General features: G+C 45.5%; 1 protein-coding gene across 2 annotated transcripts in view; it reads right to left on the reverse strand.

Annotated features, from left to right (window-relative positions):
* LOC144829518 (lysosome-associated membrane glycoprotein 2-like) overlaps positions 1 to 27,816 on the reverse strand; it is a 340,950-nt gene that overhangs the window by 282,332 nt on the left and 30,802 nt on the right. For both annotated transcript variants that reach the window (XM_078688735.1, XM_078688734.1), the window contains exons 3-4: positions 22,212 to 22,425; positions 15,868 to 16,038 (exon numbers count right to left, since the gene is read on the reverse strand). In XM_078688735.1, coding sequence (XP_078544861.1) covers positions 15,868 to 16,038; positions 22,212 to 22,425 — 385 coding nt within the window. The remainder of the gene's footprint in view (positions 1 to 15,867; positions 16,039 to 22,211; positions 22,426 to 27,816) is intronic.

The raw sequence follows: 27,816 nt of genomic DNA on the forward strand, positions 1-27,816 counted from the left end.
TAAAAACCTGTTGGATGTTAACAGCCAATAAGCACAACAGAAAAAGCCAAATTATAACTAACAGCAGAACAATCTGCCAATCTATCAGCATCTGTGAGGGACAGGCCATGAAGGAGGCACATGTGCAAGGCTTCAACATGCAAACAGGCTTTGAAAACGTCTTTGAAGGTAGGCAGGGAAATAGATAGCTGCAGGGTGACTTCCGATGGCATGACTAGAAAAATGTACCTGAAAGTAAACTAACAAGAAGGCTTGAAACAGAAAACCAGAATTAGGATACAGGGAAGATTGGCATGTTAAGGGAGGGGTTCTCACTAGGAAGAGGTGACCCATCCTAACAGATTAGTTTCAGAAACATATAGGCAGCTTTTTAGGACAAACAGCCCAATGGCTTGGTGACTTAAAGGAATAGAGGCAGGTGAGGAATGATCAAAGTTGAGAATACATGAAAGAAATGTTATCCAGGTGGTAATGTGCATTACTTTATCAAGTGGAAAAAAGTATTATTGAGATGCACAGTAAGGAGGCTGCTCTAGTAATCTGGTTAACTTCGAATGCTAGATCATGGGTTGGAATCCAACGGAGAGCTTCAGTGGGGCTGCAAGCCTTCACCTCAGGACAATTAAGGCATCAAACCCGAATGGCTCAGAAAATACTTAGTCTACTCCTTTTCCAGCATCAATTAATGTTTGGCGTTGGCTCTTTAAGTCTAGTTACTGACTTCAATATTAACTAAAGGACCTCAGATCATTAACTTGCGATACCATTGAAGGAGCACCCATGAGTCCGGTCTGAAGAGTTCACTAAAACATCTGTACAGGTCAGTCAATTATGGTAATCTTTACCAGCAATTTTGACTCCGTCCCAAAAACTAGCACGGTCTGAGAAACTAGCACTTTGATGTCACACAACTAAATGCACTGGAAGCTAGGTTGGCCATACATGAAACCTTAAGTGTACCAATGATACAAAAACACAAGGTAAGAAGAAGAACAGTTACCTGCTTGCTTTCTGGAAAAGTCATAAAAGACTGCAACATTTAAGGGGCAAGCAGAAGGGCTAGAAGTCTGGACAGAATGTTAGCAAGGTTTAGCAGGGGCTACTGGGTCATGCAAAACGGTTAACACTTGCATGAAAGAAGTTTCTGCATTTCAAAAGGATGTGGTCCTCAATATATTTGCTAATTTTATATTCACTCACTTCAATCACGCTTGCTCAAATACGTGCAGTAACTGTTTTGCAAAACAGAATGCCCTTGGTGCAAAGATTTACAATTTAGTCCTAGAAAGAATGTTTTGAAATGTTGGTCTCATTTGCCACATGCATTTTATTACTTGTTACTTTATTTATAACATATTACATTACAGACAAGATGTGCATAAGGGTATGTAAATTAGGTAGCCTTTACACCCTATGGCTCTAAATTGCAACAATATGACCAGTCAATCATCGGGGTATGCGTCCTACACTAGTGCATAGCTACTCCCCAATTAGTTAATGGTAAAGAACCAGTGAATGGAGCGGAAGCTAGTGTTTTAGAGGAGATATTAATTCAGTAATTATATATAGTGATATGTGCTTTCTAAATTGGTTATCTGGGGTCATCGTAATGATTACCAGGATGAGGTTCCATTTCATGGGTGCATAGGCTGAAAATCTGCTCCCCACTGGTCACTAATTAATAAGTCGCTTATGCCTGATAAAAACGCTAAACAGAATTTAGTCAACGCTATCCAACATAACTTTACGTTTTCGGAGACGCTTCTAGTGGTCTTCTGTTTGACAATTCTCGCATTGGCCTCCTCAAAGAAAAAGCAAAATATTTCTGAAATGCTAAAAAACGCCTCGTCTCTCTCTGCACCTAAATACTCGCTCAAAAGTGAAACTTAAAAAGTTTTCTGAAAGCATTAAAAAAAAATGTTTCCCCTTTTTATTTTATAATCTAGTCTTCTAAAATCGATAAAACAGACTCGACCTGTGTGACTTCAGACAGGCCCCTTTGAGAGTGTTGAAAGTAGCTCCAAAGGTAATTGTGCACAACAGGACATTCAGAAAAATAGCTTTTGGTGCCTAGGGCGTTAAAGGGGCTTGTAATAGCTAAGTGTAGGTGACCGCCGCCATGCATTGAAGTTCTTCACAAAAGTTACGGCATACTGCAGCAGGACGGACTGCCTTTGAAACTAGCTTTGCCGCCTCAGAGTTTCTTTCGCTCTGTTACCCCACGTTGATTCATTTGTGGTGCCCTCGGACGCTGCTGCAGGTGACCTGGGGGGGAGATTTGTTGACGCTGCTGTGCCCGCTCCTGTCCTCTCGCGGCCGGGCTTGGCTCCGCCCCCTTCTTGGTACCAGAACGACCGGCCGGGCTTTGCTCTGCCGGTCCAACACTACAACACCCAGGATCCTTTGGGGTAAACGCCCACGCAATCACCAGGCGCGCCAGGAGGCGCATAAAGAAGCGTCAGGTCCCTCGTCCCGCGAGGACGCGCGCGGGACGCGCCGGGCGAAGCCCTCTGTGGCCCTCAGAGGCCAGAGGAGGCCGGGTTGAGTCATTCCTCTTGGCTGTTCTCTAGGGACTAAAGACATGAACTAAGGTATGCCTAACTAGAGACCAACCATTCAGAGCCTACCTACGATTGTTCCCGTTTATTTTTTCCGTAGCCCCTTAGTCTTCCTTTGTCTTTGTAGATATCCATTGGCCTCACACAAGGTGTGGGCAGTTGGGTCATTGGCTTGTCGCATTATGACCTCTAAAGGATCAGCCAAACAATCTGCCTCGCAAGGAGGGTCACTTAAGGGGACACTTGACCTTTATCTAACTAGGGTAACATCGGCTTTTGAGTCAATAGAACATAGCCTCCCTAAAGACACCATAGGTAGCAAACGATCCCCTCCAATCCTAATTGACTCGCCCAACTCTTTATTACGGAGGGAATTAAACGCGATTTGCAAAACTAGGTATATCCCCATTGAACAGGGAATTGAACAACCCTGTCTTACAACATGCCCCATGGCTATTGGAAGCCCTCAGATTAGGAATTCGCATCAACCTAATAAAAGTCCACTGGAAATCCCAGTTGTAACAGACAAAATTACCACTCAGGGGTTAGTACATCCTTATGTTCCTACCCAGAGCATAAAACGTAAAGGTATGAAATATAAGGGGAAACCATCGAAATACCGAAAAACAACCTCAAACCCCTCTTTGGTTACCGCCACCATTACCCCCGAGACACCTAAAGTGGGTCAAATACTGGAAACCCCTATATCCCTTTTACCATCTATTTTGTTGGCCCACTTTGAAGATTTGGTAAAAATTCTATATCCCCGCTTATCGAAAGGTTAGAGAGAATTGGGGAAAAGCTCTCAATAGACAACAATACCAAGCCAACTAAATCAAATAAACAATCTCAGAGAATTGCTGCCTCAAAAATCTCTGACACGACTGCACACAGCAAAATTGCCCAGAATAACCCTTTTGATCCTGTACTATCAGTCATTAAAAATAAGGAGGTAGCCAATGAACTGAAAATGGCACATAGTTCTGTTCCCAGAGCTGGAAGGTCGAAAGTAGGTAAATGTTCTGTTGGGCTAGCCAGGAGTAATAGATCCATAAATTTACCACCAGAGGCAGCACCCTACGTATGTGTCCTGTCAGGAGTGCCCGTGCTTGCCACCGGGAAGATTGAAGGTTACCAGGATCTCAAAAACAAAGTCCAGTTTTGGCTGACAAAAAATAGACCACTTCCATCCAACATCAACGGGGCAATCCTAAATGTCAGAAGGGTGGGGTGGATAGGCTCCCGTCCTAAGAACATAGCGGGAGACCTGGTCATTGTCAACTTTCGGGACAACCTGGTTGTCCCTCATCTGCAAAGCTGGGAGCCACAAATAGGAGACGGGCCTATATCAACACTTGAACTGTGCGATTTCTACCCAAGAACTGCATACTCGCCAAGCATTAGGTGGAGCGTAGAGGGATACCACTGGGAGGGCAGGAGGGGTCCTGAACCAACTAGATATCAGCAGTTACCTCCCTATAACTACTAGAACCTACCCCTTGGCCCAGATATGTACTCTGATAGAACTAGGATAGCACTCCTATCAACTTTGTATTGTTTTATTGTAAGGAAATCTGATGTATTTTTATTTAAAATTGTATTGTTATTTTAATGTAAATTAATTTTGTATTTTGTATGCTTTTATGGTTAATAATCTTAACCGAATAAAGTACTTACTTACAGAAAAATAGAAATCCATTTAGGCTCACGAGTCCGTGCCAAGCAAGATGGTTTAAATTACATCATTCACACGCAGTACCTCACAAAGCCAGTGAATAAGTGACGAGCAGATCATGTGACTTGTTCTAGCCCCAGAAAAAAACATCCTCACGGAAAGTTAACAAAAAGGAAACATTACCAAAGCACAAGCTGATCAGTATTCTTAAAAAAAGAAAAAAAAAAAAAAAAAACTAAGAGTACAGGTGCAAGAGACTAGTAATAGGCCTTAGCTCCGTAGGCATGACAAACACCAAACGCCAAAAGAAGGGACAACAAAGTCAGAGTAGCCACCTACAGGCAAGCTTTTTTATTTTTAAACAGAACAACAATTATGGGAGTAATGCAAGCCCATAGAGTAGATACACAGGTCTCAAAGAGACAGCAAAGGCACTGCCAATGCGAGACCCAAAATATAGCTTGAATTTTTATGAATTGATGGACACCAAAACGAAAAAGATCCATACAGAGTTCGATATAGCTTTTTAAATAAGCAATAACCAGTCCTGCGCCAAGCGTCACGCAACAGGTGTGACGCTCAGGCATTTCAGTGCGGTGATCCGCATCACCGCACTGAATTGCATTGTCACGCATTTTTGCCAAGGGCCAGGCGCGCCACCAGTGGCGTCTGTGCCAGCCTCTCTACTGCTCCGAGAGAGGTGCTGGTTGCTGAGCAGAGTTCGCAAATAGTTAACCAGAGCGCTCTCAGCTCTGTGGAGTGGCTGAGAGCGCTACTATGTATTTCTACACTCTGCCCAGGCAGCTGCCTGCTGTTGCCCTGGAAACAATGTATGCGGCAAATGGGGGGGGGGGGGGTTGGAAGGCAGGCTGCCCTCTCAGCAGTCAATACTGCAGCTGTCAATCACCTCATGGGGGGCGGGATAATCCGGATGTGCCGGCGGATGTGTGGAGGAACTAGGCAGAAGCGGCAGGGGAATCTGAGTGCAGGCGAGACTCTAGTTTCTCTCGTGCCATGGCCGCCTGCCGCTGCGGGGCCGCAAGAGGGAGCTGGGGTCATGAAACATCGATTTGCCCCCCGCTAAACCTTGTTGACCTGGCCGCATCGTCATTAACTGATGAGTTAATGCCAAGTACCATGCATTGTCATTAACTGATGAGTTAATGACGATGCGTGGTACTTGGCAGGTCTACCAAATACAACAGCCGACAGAGTGACACAAATGGGTGCTGTACATTTAAGTGTGGAATGAGCTGACCTTGAGGTAGCGCAGGCGGGAACACTGCTTCAGTTTGCACCGCGTTCTGCCTGGTGACTAGTCCAGGGCACGGTGGCGTAAGGATTTGGAGATGCTCCGGACTGTCGTTTACCTGCTACTGATAGCTACAAGTGGGGTCACTTCACTGAACAGATAGCCCTCTCTCTGTGACACAACCAGCTGCCACCCGTCGGAAGGTTGTCATATCTACCATTCCGAGTGAGGCGGAAGAACATGGATTTTGTACGCACCAGGTCTTAACTCTTCTGCCACAGAGGGCTGTTGTGAAGATATGCATTGCAGCATGGCCCAGTCGGGTCAGCTGAAATCTTTTGACAGCCTGTATGTATTTACAGACACTCGGCAGGAAGCTTTCATTGAGGTCGTGACTCGAAGTCATTAAACTGTGCTGCTGCGCACTATTTGAAGTCAATGGGGCCCGCGGCGGATTGGTGCCAGGTACCAGCAGCCTGGCTGCCCTGCCACTGCAGTCCAGCAAAGCAGCTAAGTGAGAATGCTGCTGCGAAAGTTCGAGTCCTCTCCTCTTGAACCGCGCTACCCATTGCTATTCGCAGATGTACCAGTCCTCCATGCTCCTTCACCTGTTCGCTAACAATCAGCAAGCGAGCAGTGACAACACACCCCTGGAAAGTACCAGCGTCGTTGGCGTTTGCAGAGGAGATCGGGGGGGGGGGGGGGGAGGAGGGGGGCATCACACCCACGAGAAGTAGACCACTGAGCGGGCAATGTGCTGTCTGTCACCAGTCATGAGTGAAACTCTATAACGTGGAACGAGGGGGCAGTGACATCGACTTTGCATTGTTGGGGTAAGTGTTACTAAACACAAGTTACATTACACAAGGTCACTCATTTTTTTCAGTTTCTGTCTTTCTGCCCGTGTTGGTCAGTGCCAATTCACCCATACCTTTATGCCCTACGTTTTGTTGCGAGTTCCCTGTGACTTTCTACCCCGTATCTGCCTTAAGTTGTAGGGTTTCTCATTCGTGAATTGATGTAGTTTGTGATATTTATGTGTTTCCCTTGTCTTCATTTTGCTAGTGAGAAAGTATCACTCATATTGGTTGAAATGTCACTCATAATAACACTGAAATTATGAAAATGTCACACATGGTAAGGTGAAACCTTGGCAGCTATGAATAACACTTCTCGCTCAACAAACAAGCACTGGCAAAGTCAAAGAATGAAACTTTAAAACGTTTTCACCAAAAAGTGATATCAACGATTAATGCAGTTACTTGCCAGTAAGTGACGAACTCCGGCAGGAAACCAGTCAAAGGGACCAACAAGGTCCGAAAAACAATTACTTTGGCAGCAAAAGAAGTGTCCAGTTTCAGTGTCAGTGATCCCTTACCACGAACTTCTATGTAGTGGTTGCGATTCAAGGGATACAGGGGTCTTCCTGGGGCTACTCCAGATAGGGCAACTCCTGTCACATGAGTCGACGTCCCTCAAAGTCCTTGAGTCAAGCAAAAGTCCAGTCGCCACTGGACGGTTAGTCACCAGGTACAACCACACCATCTTTTTTTCTGGGTGACCAAGTTGCACTCAGACTGGTTTACGAGAGTCCAGGTGCAACTTTTGAGCACTAAGGGCCAGATGTAGGTAATTCATATTTACCGACTCTTAAATACCGAATTTTACCGATTCGGTATTTAAGAGTCGGTAAATATGAAGGGGGGAGATGTAGGTATTACAGATTCTGTAAATAAAGATTCGGTATTTACCGAATCTGTGAATACCGAATCGGTATTGCCCATTGATTCCTATGGGCCTTGAAGCCTATTGGAATCAATGGGCAATACCGATTCTGTAATTACAGAATCGGTAAATACCGAATTTGGCAAGGGTGCAGGGGGTGTCACTTTGACACCCTCTGGCACCCCAAAAATAGGCATGTGCGCCATGTGGCACACAGACATGCCCTAAGGGCATGTCTGTCTGTCACCTGGCTAGGTGACATGACTAGGTGCGCATGCACACATGTGCATGCACACCTGAATTCGGTATTTTAACACCCAATTGGATTGTGTGTTAAAATACCGAATTTGTAGGGCCTTTGGGACTCAGAAGAGTCCCACCTACATCTGGGAATTACCGAATCGGTAAAAATACAGATTCGGTATTTTACAGAATCGGTAAATTTACAGAATTGGTAAATTTACCGAATCGGTAAATTTACCGATTCTGTAAAATAACGCCCCTACATACCAATTCTTGAATACCGCTTGGTAACGGCCGAAAATACAGATTTTCGGCCGTTACCGACCGACCTACCTACATCAGGCCCTAGGTCTCAGTTCCAGGGCGGTGTTGCAATGAGTGGCAGCAATTAGGTGATCTGAGCTACCAACTTGCCCATAAAGGCTGTATGTAGCACAGGACCACAGAAAGGGAGGCAAACAGGAAGTGAACCAACCGGCTGGCAGGATCTCTGCTTCTGGCTGGACATTGAGAAGACTTCTCCACAAGCGGGACACCACAGACTGTCTTCTCTTCGCAAGTTTAATGAGCTGTAGGTGCAGTCAAACTTCAATGCAGCTTCTTTGCCAGTGGCAGGGACAGCAGGCCAGGCTTTTAGTCCACTTCTACAGTCCAAACGAAATCTGAGTTGTGTGTGCAAGGTGCCCCCATTGATGCCCAGAATATGCCCTTAGAGAGGTCATGTCAGTAGCCAATGGGCTACTTGGTTACCCTCAGCCTGCCGACAACTTTGTGGATTGTGGCACCTAGCTACTCTAGAGTGCTCTATTCTGCCAACTTTCAAGATGGCTGAACTCCTCTCTTGGTGTGTGGAGCTCCGTAGCCTGACCGAGGTGTGGCTACACACCCAAGGAAAAACTGGTTTGGCCAGTATTTCCTGCTCAGTCTCCAAACCAAACCTGTCTACCCTGACAAAAGGGCAGCCCCTTTGGAGTGTGATCACCATATGCCCTTCAAAGGGGGCTTCCTCTTTGAAGTTCGCTTTTTGGGCTAACACCTCATGTGGCTTCCATCCAGGAGGTGGTAATATCTCCTCCAGCGGCAGGCCTCTATTGTTACTGGTCCTGGGAGCTGTTAACACGTATCTCCAGGAGGCCAGCAGGCTGTTTCCTGGTCAGCTTCGGCAAATGACCGCTGGAAAATTTGACAGAGTGCCAACTTTCTAAAAGCTGATTCAGAAAAGGGGGTGGTGATGAACAGAGTGTCTGAATTAAGCAGACCACTCTTACCCAGTCCAAAGATCAGGGCTTGATCCATCACCGATATTTAGCTCACTGCCCCATCCCAGCTCAGAACCTGGCTATATGCAAATTAGTCTGTCCCTGGCCCAGTGCATCATGGGAACAGGGCAGACCAAACTACCAAGCCAATTCTTCACCAGAAAGGAGACAAGCTTCCGGGGACCGGTTTCTGCCATTTCAGGCGTTGTCGGCCCGGCTTGCTTGAATCCTGATGGATGCCCTGTTCCCATCATGCACTGGGACAGGAACAGACTAATTTGCATATAGCCAAGTTCTGAGCTGGGATGGTGCAGTGAGCTAAAAAACGGTGATGGATCAAGCCCTGATCTTTGGACTGGGTAAGAGTGGTCTGCTTAATTCAGGCACTCTGTTCATCACCACCCCCTTTTCTGAATCATTTTGTCCACCATAAGCGTGGAAGGGTATACTCAGATGTGAGTCCCTTGCTCATTGCACCATCAGGATTCAAGCAAGCCGGGCCGACGACGCCTGAAATGGCAGAAACCGGTCCCCGGAAGCTTGTTTCCTTCCCAGTATAAGAATTGGCTTGGTAGTTTGGTTTGCCCTGTTCCCATCATGCACTGGGACAGGAACAGACTAATTTGCATATAGCCAAGTTCTGAGCTGGGATGGTGCAGTGAGCTAAAAAACGGTGATGGATCAAGCCCGGATCTTTGGACTGGGTAAGAGTGGTCTGCTTAATTCAGGCACTCTGTTCATCACCACCCCCTTTTCTGAATAACTTTCTAAAAGCTGCATGTGGCAACAGGTAACATTAATTTCTACTTGGGGAGCTAGTCGAGCTTAAAGCAACTTGGTAGTTCTAGTCAGAAGTTAGCACAACAGAGTTGGAGAACAGAGCTACACGCTTACAACGGTGTTACCAACCTTGCACTGTAAAAAAAAAAAAAAAATTACGCACACAGTTACTTGCGAGTTTACTGTTAAAAACACATGTCCTACCTTATAATATTCTGCACCCTGCCTTTGGACTCAACAGGCCTGCTGTAGGGGTGACTTGTACATATTAAAAAGGGGGTTGGGCTTTGCCATCGCTTTAAATGGCAAAGTCGAGTTAGTAGTTTTTAAACTGCTCTACAGTTGCAGGCTGGGAGAAGTTTTACCTTGTCCAACTCATTGTGCCACAATCAGTTCTTCAGTCCCCAGGGCACATGCAAGAAAGTATCAACTTCTACCTCACTTTTTCCTTGATGTGATGCTGTTTTTGTCAGGTCTGACTGGGATCCTGCTAACCAGGACCCCACTATCTGCGTTCTCCCTAAATTGTTGTGTTTAATACCTAGGTACATTCCAGATTGGATACTGGGGTACCCATATCAGACCCTAGTATATGGTACTAAGGTACCCACGGCATAGGTAACCCTGAGGTCTCCCAAGGGCTGAAGCATGCATTATGCCACCCATGGGAGACCATGCAAAATGAAACTACAGGCCAGCCATTGCAGACTGTGTAAGTTGGTGCTTGCACCGCTTAAGATATAGGTTTCCTATATCCAAGGGTTTCCTTTATCCTATATCCAAGGGTCCAAGCACCCTGCCTTCAGAATTGCAAAGGCCTGTTATCAAGGGGACTTTTAGGTTTTCAGTGAGAGGGTGACCCTGCATGAGCAGGACACCCCTGCAGCCTACAGAATCTATTCTCGCGGGTTGTCAGTAAAGCAGCCATATCAATATGTAGAGGGGCACCACGAAATTACGCAATGATCATCTCGAAAACAGTTGCAACAAACCGATCATGTTTGTATCAAACATGGTGGAACCATACCTCCCACACGTCAACGGTGTGGAAGGTATGATTCCAAGCAATGGAAGAGCCCTCCAATAGGCCCTCAGTGTTTCTGGTGCCAACCTTCTAGCCCCGGATAGCACAATGGTTGCTGCTGACTAGGGACACATTTCTGCTTTCCTGCTGCAGAGCCAAGCTCGAGCAGAGGAAGGTAGAATAGGCATCCTGTCACAGGGAGGTGAGACCACCTCCCTGACAGGATTTAGTATAATGGGGCCCAGAGGGTGCGATAATCTGCGCCAGAAAGTCTGCATGAGGGGCGCACTTGATGTCCCTGTGCATAGTCCAGGTCAAACCAATTCTGTGTGCCGTTTGCTCGCGCATGAAACTGCACAAAGGACATGGGATTAACTCCCATCCAGACCCTCCCTAGAAGGGTCCCCCTGAATCTTCTCAACCCTTTCCCTAGGGTGCTTAAGGGCTTACCCGGGTGTAGGTCCCTAAATTAGTTGTGGGATGCGATTCAGATCAGACACTACTCCTACCGTCTGGGCACTCTGGACTTCGCTGGACTTAGTTTAGGCCAGACTTGGTCCCCCTTCCAGTCTGCTGCATCATCTGTGCAGGAACCATCCAAGGCCTGCGAATCATCAAAGACACTTGAAGGAATCTCCCTTGGAGTGAAGGAGTCACTCCACTGCATTCACAAGCACTGCAGCCAAATTCACTTGTCTGCTGATCCTGAGCTCCTCCGGACTCCAAGGTCCTGCAACACAGGTGGTGGTTTTCCACAGCTCCTGAGGCCTGCCCTCACAGAGTTTGTCAGTATCGCTTGTGGGGGTGAAATAACAGAACCCCTGTGCACAGTGTCAAACTTGCAGTTGCAAAGGCTTGTTGGCTTCATGCCAAGAAGCCCCAACCTCAAGCATCTCCTGTGACCAGAATCTTCAGCCACACTGCTCCATGTGCATCATGGCCTGCATTTTTTGGCGAGCTGCACGAGGTCCTCCAGCAACTCCTGTGCCTCTGGCCAGAGGGTACATTTGAGGGCCACACTTATTTATTTTGGGCCCACTGATTAATCGAGGCTTGCCCGGACTACTCTGCTTTTGGCGAGTCCACCTGGACCTTGCTGGTCCTTGCTGGTCCTGATGTTGCGCCTTCTTAAGATGCCTGCGTTGGTTGCATTTGCCGTGGCTTGTTTGGTGCTCCCGCCGGTCAGACGTCGCAGCACTCAATATCCTTCGTGGGACAGCTTGTGCACAGCTCCTGGTCCAACTCTGCATCGCCTGGTCCTCATAGCTGAAGCGACTGGGCATAGTCACCCATCCTGCAACACCGCCCATCGAAGGGCATTTGTCTTTCAAGTCCCCTGGTCACTGAGTGACAGACTCAGTCCCCTCTGCTTGCCGGTACCGCTCATTAAGAATCCATCCTCGGATTCCACCAGACACTTCTTCCACAGCGGCACTTTCCTGAAGTCCTCCATTGGGTTCAACAGTGGTTTCCAACACCACTTCACATGTACGTACCCGGCATCCCTGGTGTAGGTACTAGGGTATCCACAGGTGGGGTGGCTCTCCAACCTTCTGTCTTTCACAGGGTCCACTGGGAAGGGTACTTAATCTTAAATAAAAAAATAAAATAGAAAATTGACTTGCGCATAGACTTGTACGGAGCACATGGTTGCATTCCCACACTCTCCGCGGGGTCCCCATCTACTTACCATGGGAGGTTCTAAGGGTCTGCGCTGTAAGTGGGGGTCAGGATGCACACCTTTTTACTTATTTTTCATGCTTGTCTTTTTATTCTCCAGAGTGCGTGCAGATTGAGTTTATTGCCATGCCCACGTGGCAACAGGGTTATGAACTTCACTGTAGTGGGGCGCCATCACGCCCCCAACAATCGCACTGTCAAATGTGCCAATGGCCTTCATGTTTCCTTATTATTCATTTTTTCATGTTCATCCATTTACTCCATCTCTCTTTCACATTTGTCATCCTTCTTAATCAGTTTTAATGCGAGCCTGCGCGCTGAGTGTACTTGCTGTTTGCGAGTTTTTACTGTTCACCCCATGTCTATCCGGACTTTGCGAATGAACAGGACCAAGGCAATAATTCATGTCAGGCAGCGTTTTATTCAAAAAATACCCAATGCATTTCGGGCTCAACGCCCTTCTTCGGGGGTCACTGTAAACAAATGACAAATAACCACAGTCACGAGTTGTGTTATTCACTTTAAAAACATTGCTTAATGCTAATCTAATTGATAAACATGTTACCCAGTGTGTATTCAGCATTTTAGTGTATTGCGCCATCTACTGAATGTTAAACGATTTGAATAATATGCTTTTCGTTACTCCAGATCCTAATTTTTGTTTCATTGCCGCTTTTCAAAAAGTTGAAACCCCCTCGTTCTCCTCCCCACATGTGAACCACTCATCAATCCCTCGGCATCTGCCTGTACCTCAACTCTATATCACACATATTCCCCTTCCCAATCTATTTCCATCTCTCTTCGCGCTCATTTACTCTAACGGTTAAACGTATGCAAACTGACGTGCCCCGTCTCTCACTTTAACCACGACCTCACAGTCATCATTATTAAATAAGAGAGGGATTCTGGGAGGACACACATGGGAAGTCAGATGGAGTAAGGACAGACGGTTTTAAACAACAGGCAGCAGGTATGTGTTAAGCGTGCATATCGTAAGCTTATCTCCGGTAGTAAAAAACACCTAAGATGGAGGGGAGGGTACGGAGAGTTTACATGGAATAATGATGACTGTGAGGTCGTGGTTAAAGTGAGAGACGGGGCACGTCAGTTTGCATACAGTTAACCGTTAGAGTAAATGAGCGCGAAGAGAGATGGAAATAGATTGGGAAGGGGAATATGTGTGATATAGAGTTGAGGTACAGGCAGATGCCGAGGGATTGATGAGTGGTTCACATGTGGGGAGGAGAACGAGGGGGTTTCAACTTTTTGAAAAGCGGCAATGAAACAAAAATTAGGATCTGGAGTAACGAAAAGCATATTATTCAAATCGTTTAACATTCAGTAGATAGCGCAATACACTAAAATGCTGAATACACACTGGGTAACATGTTTATCAATTAGATTAGCATTAAGCAATGTTTTTAAAGTGAATAACACAACTCGTGACTGTGGTTATTTGTCATTTGTTTACAGTGACCCCCGAAGAAGGGCGTTGAGCCCGAAATGCATTGGGTATTTTTTTAATAAAACGCTGCCTGACATGAATTATTGCCTTGGTCCTGTTCATTCGCAAAGTCCGGATAGACATGGGGTGAACAGTAAAAACTCGCAAACAGCAAGTACACTCAGCGCGCAGGCTCGCATTAAAACTGATTAAGAAGGATGACAAATGTGAAAGAGAGATGGAGTAAATGGATGAACATGAAAAAATGAATAATAAGGAAACATGAAGGCCATTGGCACATTTGACAGTGCGATTGTTGGGGGCGTGATGGCGCCCCACTACAGTGAGGTTCTAAGGGTCCCCAGCATTTCTACATCCCGACTCAAGTGGTGGTTCTTACACTACTTTTAGTATATGGTTTGCCCCCCCCACCCCGGGGTTCCACTGTGTATTTTGTGCTATTTACTGCGTTTCTTTGCTAAAGTACTGTGTGCATTGTGTTTTTTTCCCATGTAGGAGACATTGGAAAATACTAGAGAGTACTATATAATAAATACATATTTATAAATATTTGTGTGGTTATTTTCACTTATCTATACTAGAAGATTGCATTCTGGTGAAACCAACTGCTTTACACTTCTTCTGGACTAAGCCTGAAGGCTACTTTCCACAGCCACCACTTGGAGAGCTTTCTAAGGTGGTCCAAGACCACCTCAATCACCATAAGGTGGTCTGGACTGGTGCCCACTTACATTAGTGGACATCATATACCAGGCGAGCTTCTCACAGGACACCAACTTACAGGCCCTGGGTACCTCTAATACAATATTCTAGTGGTGTAGAAGTAAGCTAGCATATGCCAACTGGTTATAGGCCTTTCAAACATACACATTTAAGGGTCAGGGTACTGGCGCGGAGGTATGGTTCGCAAGCCTCAGCGCACTCAGTTGAAAAACCAGCAGTGTTCGTCCATGACTTTAGGAGTGATCTAGCTAGACACCAATGAAAAGGATATTGGTTGAAAATCATAAACAGCCCTCAATAGAGTAGGATCTCTGCCTCAGTATGGTAATTAACTGTTTCATTTTGAATATACCCCAAGCCAAATAGCAAGGTAGTCTAATTTCATATTGCGAATGAAGGAGTTGAATGAAGATTAGATTTAGTTACAAACTGGTTGGAGGAAAAAGCGAAAGACATTGCTTCTGATGAGGGAAAAGCTGTGGACACCCACTGGTAAAGAGCCAGGCATTTATAGAAGTAAAGGCAGCCGGGACAAGAAGGCCTACAAGATGCAGAAAATGGAAATGGGGCCCAAATGCAATTCTTGCAGCTCAAAGCAGATGGAAGGTGATTTGGGGGATCAAGTAGGCCAGGTGTCACCAGGAAATAAAGCATCTGAAATGCTTCTAGTAGCCAATGACACCAGGGTAGCCTAAATCCACCTGCTACGTTGTCCAGACTCCCAACATGACCACAAACGTGCAGAAAGCCAGGAGAAATGGAAAGACAGAACCCTGCAGGTCTATAAAAAGCCTTAAAAATGGCAAACAACCCACCATTATAGCTACCCTACAGCCTCCCTTAGCAGATTCCACATCACCCAGGACCACTCTAAACACTTCCCCTACCTCCCCAACAATAGATAACATGCCCTCCCCTTTCTAGATTAAAATCCACCATCCGAGTGTTTCTGGGCAACAATGAGTAGCACAAATGGAAAGAGGGCACTTTCAGGGACAAAGTGCAGGGAATATTCTTTCCTCATTGTTGCATCCATTCCTTCTCAAAGAACTAGTCTATTAGTTTCGAGAAAAGTGGCAGAGGCGGCAGCCACAGAGTTAGTGGAGTGGGCGGGCAGTCCTGGAAGCAGGCCTAACCTGGCTAGAAAGCAATGTTTGGATGCATGCTGCTTTTCAACCACTTCTAGTCTCTTGTTGTAGCCTCACATTTAGTGTGTACATATCTACAGATACTACCATTAGGCTCTGCTAGATCATGACAACAGTTTGCAGGTTTCCAGCTCATTGTACTATGTTGAAATAAGAGAGTGAGAAGGGCGTTGTGTTGCGACACAGCAAAAACAGGTTGTGGCAGAGAACAAACATGTGAATGAGATTCCAGAAAAATATTACACTAGATGGACAGGACTACATTAGGACCATATGGAGGAGATTTACAGCATAAACACTATTAAAACCCAATTTGGAATACATTCTATTCTTACCGTTCTCTCCAATTGTGCCATTTTCAATGTAAGCCTGGAGGATCACATTCCAATATATCTGAACAACATTATCCACTTGTATCAAATCTGGATGGTTGCACTTGTACTTGGTCTTAAGAGGTATCGAAGTAAACAGCTGTGGTACAGCAGGAGTCTCGGTGATTACTGTTCCTATGAATTGAAAAGTTCAGAGGAGTACAAATTTAACATGTTTTTAGAACTTCTAAAATATCTAGGATTAAGCTAATATTTACTGTGTCAGGCTGTGTTCATTACCAAGTAACGGAAAACCTGTCAGCTTGCAAGGTAAACGTCATCCACACATTATTCACTATTAGTGTAATAAATAGAGCACCAGGAGATGGAGCTAGACTTTTGTTGAAAGCAAAGGCAAGTAAAAAAAATACTTTTAACTGTATGTTGTGTACCCCTTTGCGGGTCAGTGACAGCATGCTTATATGTGTGTTTATCTTTATGTGAGCATGTGTTGGTGTTAGGTTTCAAATAAACACAAACACCCAGGTGTTGGTTTCATTGAAGCTTTTTCAGTACAGTACAACAATAGCACAGCAAACCAGTTTTGGCAGCTTCCAGGCAGCAAAACACACAAGATGATGGACGGAATGTTGCACAATGGCAAAACATTCAACCCCAGTCACAGATCTGGGTTTAATCCATCGTTCTTTGCTCACCAAGCCACCCCAGTTCAGGCATGGCCATATGCAAAACAGTCTTGACCCTGTGCCTCAGGGGAACAGTCCAGACCGAACTGCCAAGCCAGGTCTTACCTGGACCGGAATCAAGCATCCTAGGACCGGTTTCTGGCTATCAGCCTTCATCAGCCAGAATAGCTTGAGCCAGTGGCGTAGTGAGCAGTTCCGGCTGAACTGTTCCCATGGGGCACAGGATCAAGACTGATTTGCATATGGCTAGGTTCAAACTGGAATGGCATGGTGAGCAAAATAAAAACGATGGATTTAGGCACAGATCTCTTTACTGGGGTGAATGTATGACATTGTTCTGCATTCTATCCATCACCTGTTTTGGCAGCTTCCAGGCAGCAACAACTGTCTGCAATTCATACATCAGAACACAACCGGTATAGAGAGCTGTGAGTTCCTAAGTAGCATTCTAATCACTTTGCAAGTAAGCCATAGCACCCCCCCCCCACCCCTCCAGAGAGGACATCTCCTTGAGGAACTCTATTACAGTCTTAGTGTGGACTGTAGCTACACATTTGGGAGTGTATTCAAATAACAATATAACATCATTCCTTATGTGTGATCAACTCAAAAGGGCCAGAAACGCCTAAACAGAACTTGGTCCAGGGCTCTGATGGAATCTCAACTGGGGATAGAGGGGTGGCGAGTCTTCTTGCTTTTATCATTATTAGTGCATTGCCAACAATCTAGCACTTCAACCTAATCATCTATACCCGGCAACCAATACGACTCCCATAACCTGCTGTTGTAACTTACCTCTTGGTTTCGTCCCCTTCTTCCTTTCCCCCCCCCCCTGTCTTCTTCCCTCTTGGTATGGCCCGCTAGGTTTCCTGAAGGCTGCAGTAGAATGTTCAGTTTGTTATGATCCTGTCAAGCAGGGAGCACCAGTGTTGAAATAAACTGAATAAACATGTTGGAACCTCTCTGCGTGTGGAAGTTATTACTACATTTTGGCGACGGAGGAAACGGAGCTGAGCCAGGGTCAGTGGGGTGCTCTCCCCTGGAATTGTATGAGCTTGGACAAGGAATGAGAATATATGAAGAAATGAATTGATGAGCTACCTCGGGCGTTCGTGTGAAATTGAGACTGAAAAGAGGAGTAAGACCCGAGTTTGAGCTTTGGTAAGGCGAAAATTCAGGAGGTGCAGCTTAAACTTATGAGGAGAGCTGTGTGGAGCGGGAGACGTATTTTTATTGTTGTCACAGCGTCTTGAAATTTGAAAAGGAAAAGGAGCCTTGGTGACGGAGTTGAAATGTGAGTGAGGCAAGGGTACGAAGCATTCTGTTCCCGCTACTCACTTTGAGGTTATTCAGCGCAAATAGCGTTCGCAGTGAAACTCTCCTCATCTCATCGTAGCGCAAGCCTATCGTTCCGTCATTATTATTATAATTCTCCTCAAATTTTACAGCGCAATCGCTAGACCAAGTGAATAATTTACTGCCGCCGTGTGGTCATTTTTAGCATGAAAGCTCATGAAAATATCCAGTGAGGGCAGCGCATGACAGATCTACCGTGTTTTGGAAAAGTGATGCATAATCGGTGGTGGTTTCCCTCTTTGGTGTTTACCGCCGGAAGGAAAGAAGTGTAACTCTCCTCAGTGCCATACATAGGAACGTAACCACACCGTAGCAGTATTGCAGCTTCAGTGAGTTTCGACTGAAGGGAGTAATGAGACCCGGATATTATGCACATGAGCTACTGCGAAAGGCTGTTGGGTGAGTCTTTATGGCTGGGAGCGATCTTTTCTCTGAAACCCCATTTTGAATTTGTGTGAAGCACGCCTGAGCGATAGTGGGTGCCACCCTATGAGGAATTGAAAGGTCACCGAGTCCGAGTTGAAATTGAAAATAAACAAGAGTAGTAGCGACCAGGCGCACAGGAGAGTGTATGGTGGTAAAGAGACTTTGAGTATTCAACATTTAAAAAAACACGCTGCGCGAGGTCAATGCTCATGGGACAATTATATTAAAAGCTGAGCAAAATTGTTATCATAGCAGATGTGTCACCGAGTCTGAGTTGAAAATAAACAAGAGCAGAAGCGGCCAGGCGCACAGGGGAGCGTATGGTAGTAAAAGACTTTGAGTATTCAACATTAAAACACTCTGCGTGAGGTCAAGGCTCATAGAACAATTACATTAAAAGCTGAGCAAAGTTGTTATCATAACAGATGTTTTCCCTTTGAGATTCTAACTAAACAAGAGCGCGTTTGTGCTTATTATGAAAATAGAGGATTCAATTATATAACGCGACGAAGTAGAGCAGCAAAGAAAAAAAAATAATCTTTGAAGTATATTATTCTAAAATAAGGAAAGGTGAAGGTAACACTTTAAGTATTTCAATCGAGTTTTCCTTCGGATCTTCAGTGGTCAGTCAAGAGCTACCGTCATAACGTCATTGTGTCTAATGGCCATTTTGAGTAAGGAAGACTCCTAGCAGGGTTGAGAATTAAACGTGGGTGTCATGTCCGTTAGGGAACCTATTCCCATATTGCTCCAGTCGAGTGTATAAAGATTAAAAAAGATACAGAATTGAGTAAAAGTGGACTGTATTTACAAGGTGTATAAAACCATAGCTATCTCGCCACCGCCCTGGCTGGCATTGTGAGAATTTAGCTTACCTACTCTTTTCACCTATTGTGTGCACAGCTATTAATATAGTACCGTGAGAAACTTACTCTTTGAGCTCTACATTTCCGGTTTTATTTCTAAATCAACATGAATATATACTATAGGTATAATTTATCACCGCCGGAGCCATTGTTAGAAAGGGATGGTATTTCTACTACTACAAGAAAAGAGTGGAAGGAAAACTTTTCGCAATGTTGCAGCAATAATAGAAAATGAGGAACAACCTTCATCTCCAAATGAAAAAATGGAAATAGTGTTGAATGAATTAGGTGCAGGAGGGGAAGAAGTCTACATTAGCAATGTAAAGAAGGACCAGGAGGGTGCTGGAAGAAATGTTGGTGAAGATATGATAGCAAATACAGGGGATTATTATATGCAATTGATGTCTCTTGATGTACAAAGTTATGAAGTTAACAGGGATAACAAGGATGACAAAGTGGGGATGAACGTGAGTAAAGTTAACCCTGGGGGCATCATCAACTTAGAAGGAAGAGAACTCAAAGAGACCATCATATCCCTCAAAACGTACGTAGGTGATGTCATTAACATAATTGGGGGCAAAGATTTGGATTTGAGATACAAGAAAAGTAGTACTAGGAAAACTATTTACATCACAGAAGATGAACCCTCAGATCTGGGAGGGGCGGAACAAAAGAAATTAAGAATAATGACATACCTAGAAAGGGATATACACAGGAGTGATCTGGAGAGAAACGGTTGAACGAAAGAATACCACCATATAATGTCGAAGTGGCATGGAAAGGAACTGCTTGGAGTGTGGAATGGGAAAAAAATGTGGTTAAGGACAAACTCAAACATGGTACTTATAAAGAACTTGAAAGGAGAGAGAATTTGAGCAAGGAAACTGAAGGAAAAAAGTGAAGATGTTAGGAAAAAAAGGAATGAGTTAATTAGAAAAGGTAAATGTATGATAACCTCAACTAAAGGAGTAAAGGAGGAAAGGAGTAATCCTATTCAACACAATTTTTGGAGAGAGTGGTGTGTAAGAATATGGAAGGAGAACATGTCCAGTGGTTCAGGATCGGAGTATGGAAATAGACCCGAAGTGAGAGGATGGTCAAGACCAAACAACGATGATGTAAAAGTGAATGAGGCCTGTGGTGTTACAAGGCGCAGGCGCAGTGCAGTCTGGTCCAGGAAACTACCCAAGGAAAAGACCTTAAAGTTATTATCATTCACCTGGATGGAAGTGATGTTACGGGGGAGAAAAGTATGGAGCACAATAGTAAAAGAGTTCCCCAGTGTCTAGGAAGACTATGGAGGAGTGTAAAGAGGCTCACCATCTGGTTCATGGTCCACTCTTCGAAGTAAACTTATGCACTGACAGGTGGCTGTCTGGCATAGCGGATAATTAGGAGCTTGAGGTGTCTTTGTCCTGCAGCCACTACTGGGGCAATTCTGGTTTCCACATTGCACTATGGCCTGGTCTTTAGTTGGCCATCACAGAACCTTTTGTTGATAGCAATACCTTTTGTGAATTCTTAACTTAGTTTTACTTCAAGCCTGATGTGTGGGCTCCTTAGGATTTGTCATCGGGGCAGCCTTTCCTCCCCAGTGTCTACATCATTTCCGTGTGGACAGTCCCTTATATTATCAGGAGCTTTATGCCTCACAGTTATTTGTTTTAGTATTTAGGGCTTGGGGTGGATGGGTAGTTTTGGGTGTCTTGTCCTTGCTTTCCCTTCCTTTATTATATATTTCCGGGAGAGCAGGGGATTTAGAGTCACATATTAGTTGGTAGGTACGAGGGGGCGGCATAGAAGTTAGAGCCTTAGTCTTAACCCCCCCCCACCCGCCTCTGTCCTCTTACCCCCCTGCCAGCCCCTGTTGCTGTCCAGGGATTCCTCCTTCTACATTGTCCCCGGTGTTTTCTGGGGCTTGGGTCCACCTTGCAGGACCCGCTGTTATGCTGGTTTTCGTTTTTTGCTCATCTCTTCCCTTTATGCTTTCCTAGTCTCTCTATCTTACTCACTCTTTCCATCTTCCTTTCCTCATCCTCTCTTCCATTTATAGAGGTCCTCTGCCTTTTTCCCCCCCCCTTTCCCCTGTGGCCTCCCTAGGGAGGATGATGTGTTGTAACTTACCTCTTGGTTTCGTCCCCTTCTTCCTTTTCCCCCCCCTGTCTTCTTCCCTCTTGGTATGGCCCGCTATGTTTCCTGAAGGCTGCAGTATAATGTTCAGTTTGTTATGATCCTGTCAAGCAGGGAGCACCAGTGTTGAAATAAACTGAATAAACGTGTTGGAACCTCTCTGCGTGTGGAAGTTATTACTACACCTGCCTTTAGTCACCTCTACCCCTAAATGCTCTTCATGAGCCACATTGATTAGTTTTTCCTCTCAAGTCTTGGGAGGTGGGGGGCAGGATACCACTCTATCCCCTCTGAAAATTCACTTCCACAATGCATAACATCCTGGACACTAGAGAACTCCCTCAAGGTGAGAGGAATATTCCTACTCTGTTCAACACGTGGCAATTAAATCATTTATGCTCAACAAATCAGTCTTTAGAATTGGCAATTGCTCATTCATTGTCATCCAGTGCAGACTCGCACACCCAGCCTACCAGGGTTATCCACTTTCTCTTTCCTGATTAATTGGAAGCCTAGATAAACAGTCAGCCATGCACTTTGACACTGGAAAACATATCCGAGCAGCCCTGTTCTCATTGGACGCAGAGGAGGCCTTCAACCTGGTCGATTGGTCCTTCCTGATTACTTTGCGCCATTTCAGGTTCAGCAATACTTTTCTGAGCATGGTGAAAGCGGACTACCACTGTCAAGAGTAGGATTTGCTATAAAACAAGGGTGGATCAGCAATACAGCCTTACATTCATTATAAATAAATTTCTAAGTCATGAAGTCTGTTCAGAGTACATGCAAATAAGTATGATGCTTGAATGCATAAAGGAATTCCCCAGAAACAATTAAAATAAAAGAGAAACTTTAAAACATTCGAAATAACTGGATGAATTACCGTTTGGCTTGCCATCAGGAAACAGCTCGGCATCAGTAGTGTTGTATGTGAAGGTAATCACGTTTCCCTCGTAACTGGAGTTACTTCGTGTAAAATTTAAGCTCCATGTGTGACCACGGCCCAAATCTACAAAAAGTAGCGGGGCAAGGGTAGCAGTTCCACATCTGCTTCCATTATGTTTCACTTCACTGGGACTCGCAAGAGTTGCATTATTCTGCAATGAAAACACATTTTATTGAAGTCAGGTAACGAATGGCAATGAAATACGATTACCTGTCAATTTAACTATAAACACCAGATCTTTGATGGTATCCATAAAATACAGTTCTGCTGTGTTTTTGGTAACTGGAAACAGGCTATAAAAAGAAAAATCCAGGACTACCGGCAATTTCCTCAATATCAATTAATCTGGATAATTTTTTGGTTTGTGCCATTTGCAAGTTATTTTAGAACAGTGGTCTTCAATCTGTGAGGCGGGGCGCCGTGGAGCCTGGGAAGGGGGGTCGCGCATTTCGGGGCCTAACTTCTGCCAGGAATACAAAATGTGCTTTTCATTTTTGACAAAGACAACGGCCCAGACCTTTCATTCCAATCATTAAAATGCTCTTGCTGAAGTCAAATGGAGTCTCATGTCCTATTAAAGGAAGAGGCCTGGTAAAACAATCCTTCAAGTAAGTCTTCATGACAGGGTACCTGCATGACATGCAAAGGTCATGTTAGGAGTTAATCTGCCAATGTAAAGGGTGCTTGGGAGTGTTTAATTGCTTGAATCACTACAGGTATGGGTATCCAAAGAATTCGACTCCTTTTCTACATTCTGGAATGACACGGGGCTAGAGATTAATACTTCAAAAACCAAGTATATGGTATTTAATCCTAGTAAAACGTATCGCCGTAACCCCACCCTAAATGGTACCCTGCTGGAGAGGGTGGTAGTCTTTCACTCCCGGGGTATTACGCTGACGGAAACCTTTGGGTGGGGTCTGCATCAAGAAAAGGCAGGCCTGAGGCTAGCACAGATGACCGGGGGCCTGGAAAAACTATATAGGAATGTAACATCTACACAACTGGGCTCTTGGACGGAGATTTATAAAGTTCAAATCAGGAGCGCAATTATGTATGGGGCAGAACTTTGGGGACACAGCACTGTAGGTGCACAGGTCAGATCCGAGAATAAGTTTGAGACAACTCTAGTCTACCACCAAGTACTCCTCTCACCCCCCTACACATGGACCTTGGCCTCAGACCCACCCATACGTTGGGAGGCTTTTTCTCCTCCCTCAGTGGAAGACACGTTGGTAGCGATTAAGTCTTTGAGATCTGGCGCCCCTGGCGATACTTGTCCGGCTCGGGTGCTGGCAGTAGTGGCAGACTCAGTGGCAAGGGAGGTTTCACAAATAATGGGCTTATCCTTTAAGACATCTAAGGTGCCTGAGGAATGGAAACAGGCAAAGCTCCTACCCTTGTTGAAAAAGACGGGCGCTGAACCGGACGTGCCGGGTAATTATCGACCAATTTCCCTGCTTCCAGCTATGGCGAAAATTGGAGAGAAACTCGCCTTTCGTCAGTTGAATGCCTTTGTTGAATCGTCTGGGGCTCTCCACCCTGCTCAGTCCGGTTTTCGTGCAGCGCATAGCACGGAGTCAGCTTTGGTGGAGATCACAGAGGCTATTAGGGAGTGTTTGGACGGTGGCGGTAGAGCGGTCCTAATTTTATTGGACCTCTCTGCCGCGTTTAACACCGTCCCGAACTCTTCTTTTGACTCGATTGGCTGAGATAGGTGTGTTGGGTTCAGCTCTGGAATGGGTGTAATCTTTTCTATCTGACAGGTCCCAGCGGGTTTGCATCCCGCCGTTTTCCTCCGCGGCCAAGCCTCTTACCACCAGGGTACCCCAGGGCTCTATACTGAGCCCCCTGCTTTTTAATGTTTATCTTACCCAGTTTATAGTGATGGCTGAACAAATGGGGGCCAAAATTATAGCGTATGCAGATGATACGCAACTATTATTTACTTGGCCTGGTACAGCAATAGGCACGGAGGTTATCCGATCCGGTCTTTCTTCGGTTTTCAGCTGGCTAGCGGCGGCGCAGCTGAAATGCAACGAAGATAAAACAGAAATGTTGTTGTATGGCCAATTTGCGCCCAATTTTAGACAACTCCTGTGGCCTCCGGATTTTCCCCTGCCAAGTTTAGTCACCATCCCTGCAAAAAAACTGGGAGTATGGTTTGGGGAGGACCTGAGGTTTGAGGCACATATAAAGAAACTTACAGGGCTGTGCTTAGGGTCTCTTAAGGCTATGAGAAAGTTTTTTCCATATCTTCCGTCTTCGGCAAGAGAGTCTGTTGCGAGGGCTTTAATACTATCACGGCTCGACTATGCCAACTCTTTTTAGTTGAACTCCAGCCTTTTTAGTCGCTAGACTACAGATCATTCAAAATGCGACGGCGAGACTTCGCTGTAATGTGCCCAGTAGAGAGAGTGTACGTATCCATCTGAAAGAACTGCATTGGCTGCCAGGGTCACGAAGGATTACTTTCAAAATCCTGACGCTGGCATTTAAGGCAGTTAATGGCCTTGGGCCTTCGTATCTGATGAAGATTTAGCCGCTATGCCCCCACTCGATCTTTACGGTCAGCTGATCATAATTTGTTGTGTACCTCGCTTTCGGCAAGTGCGCCTTGGAGGCCAGTCAATTGCTGTCCTTGCGGCATCTGCTTGGAACACTCTACCACTGTTCTTAAGATCAATCCAGAATGTTGTGCCTTTTAAGAAGGCATTGAAAACCCATCTTTTTAGATCTGCTTACTATACCATTCCCAAATCTCCTGTGTCTTTTTTGGCCACCTGGGATATGCGAACCCCCGTTGACTACAAACGAAAGAATTGCACAACGTCTGGACATGCTGGAAATGTAAATATCATGGCTGATGTTCCGCTTCCATACCAGTACCTCCTCGAACATGCACTTGGTGTATCATTGCGAATGTATGTGGTTTTGATGAGCTTTGTCCACATGTTATAACTGAATTCAATAAAAATATATAAAAAATAAAAAAAGTGTCATCTGTGGTGTTGTAGGGGCAGAATGCTAGAACTCATTTATATGACATTCATCCTTAAGCATACAGGACCCGACAGACCGTTCAAACCAAATATGGCTTTAGTCTTCATGGATGGAGTATATTTGGGGGAATGGGAATTCAGATAATAGAACGATGACCACTAAGATAACCCTAAAAATTTCTAAATTAGAGACTTATAAAGCCACTTCACTAAAAGAAGTGAATCTACTTCCCCACTTAATAAAAAATGTGAAAATTACAATGGTATAAAAGAAATGTTTTATCGAGCACTTAAATGATGTACCTCACAAAGAAAGCCACTTAATGACAACTGGTCAGCTTTGAGGCTTCATTTGGGGCGCTAAAGCAATTGTTAGGAGTTACCAAAAACCTCCAACTAAAATTCTCACCTCACAAGGTCTTAATAAAGACTAACCAAACAGTCTATGCAACTTTTGAACTACGCGTAGGCAGTCTTATGTTCAAGGTGCTTTCAACAAAATAACTGATTTCCTCAGCAAATAACCTTACCTTAAACTATCAAAGAGGACACAAGAAACGAGTGGGATAATGGTTTGGTAGCAACTGTATTTTCAGGTGAATTACGAAGTACTTGTGCAGATCAGTAGCGGCTCCTGGATGGAGTGCTGTGGCGCGGTGCAGAGAGGGGTGGGGAGTAAGCTACGGTACACAGCCGAACCGAGGTAAGTACATAAATAAATACGAGTTACACTGCACGCTGCAACACCAAGTGGCGATGCAGCGTGCGCAATGCACTTCGTTTTATTTATCAACTTACCTCGGTTCGACATAGTGCCGTACTTTACTACCCCGTGGTCTCTCCCCCGCCACACAGCACTCCCTCCAAGAGTCGCTACTGGTGCAGATGTATGGATGGCAGACTACAACAAGATAATATGCTGTCTAAAGTCATGGCGCGTGTCAAGGCTGCTCGGCTAGAGAAGCACTTTTTGAGAAAGAATTAGCGGCACTCTGGAAAGTAAGGAATGAATGGTCTGTGGAAAATAGATCCCACCTGGCATCAGGCTGCAGCACGAATTGTGCCACCGTAAGGAACCCCTCACCAACTGCCACTGCAGGATGGGTTTCTTGGTGCAGACAAAACAGAAAACACAAGTCACACATCCATGTGTGCCATGTCCCCTACCACTGCATATGATTTGTAAATCACCCCAACAGCAGACCTGACAGTTCTAAGCCAGAGTGCTTAATATATGGGAGGGCATATCTGCACGAGAGGATATGCCCCTGTGCTAGTCAGCTCTATTGCTGTAATGCAAGTGACCAGGGAAGCCATCTTAAACCATGTACTGTACACGGGGGGGGGCCCAGAACAAAGGCCAGTCCAGGAAGGAGGGCGACGCACCACTCACACAGGAGGACCTCCGATTAGCCTCTTTGTCATGGCAAGCTTCAGAAGAGCCACATCCTGTGGCATGTGGATCTTGATCCAGTCACAGGAGAGGAAGAAGCCACACCCGTCCAGAGCACACTTGGCACCTGGACAGGTGGGAAAATCAGCTTATCAGGTAGGCATGCCACCCCCAGGCTAGTACCACCACCCCTAAGGTGGGCTAACTGCGAGGTGGATACGTTTTTCAGTAGGAGCCATCTTTGTGATGGCATACCTAGGAATTCCTGGACAGGATTATGCCCACTTCCCCCAGGAAGTGGTCATGAAGTTCGTTATTGACCCCAAAGGGTCAGTAGCCCATTGGCTACTACCTTACATCCATTTAACATCCCTAAACTCAGTATTTTGGAGTGCCACTGGCACCAGAGAAGTAGATTCCGATGAAGTAAGAGGACACTGAAGAGCTACTAAACCAGAGAATACTGAAGCAAGCACCCAACTCGAAAACAGCCCCAATGTAGACTCCTACTGCAGTAGGGTCTCTTTTGTAGGCTGGGAGTCCTCCCTAGTTTCTGGAGTCCCAAGACCTCCCATGAACAGAGGACTTGTTCAGCAGGAACTTCAAAAAGAGTACGGAGTCCTTTGGAACTGCCAAAAACAGACACCTGAAGCAACCACTGCACCAGTCACCTTTGGCCCAGGTTTAAGTGTGCCAATAGTGCCAACAAGGTTCCCCAGCCCTCCAGAGCTAGAGACCATTGTGGTTTCACCTCTCCTGGACTCCGATGTCGCCTGCAGCTTCTGCTTACAGGTACACCCTAATGAGACTGCTCCGTTAAGGAAAAATCCAACGTCTAAAGACACTTCTGGGCCTTGAGCAGCCTCTGTAATGAGTCCAGTCCCCATTGAAATTCTTTGGGCTCCTGGTCCTGATTTTTACCAGGCCGCCCTCGTGCAACTAGTGGTTTACTGTTGGTGCTGCCTTGAACCCCACTCACCTTAACTCCAGGCAATTGATCCTGTAAGTTGATGTACTCAACCGGTTTGCAGATCTTGCTCTTCCTTCCATAGGATAACATTTCAGAACTCGGGGTGGTGGGGGTGCTGGTGGAAAACCCCGCTACTGCTTTTGTTCCAGAGGGCCGCAAGGCTGAACCTCTCCCCCC

The sequence above is a fragment of the Lissotriton helveticus genome, chromosome 4_1, assembly GCF_964261635.1.
Source record: "Lissotriton helveticus chromosome 4_1, aLisHel1.1, whole genome shotgun sequence".
NCBI classification, from domain to species: domain Eukaryota; kingdom Metazoa; phylum Chordata; class Amphibia; order Caudata; family Salamandridae; genus Lissotriton; species Lissotriton helveticus.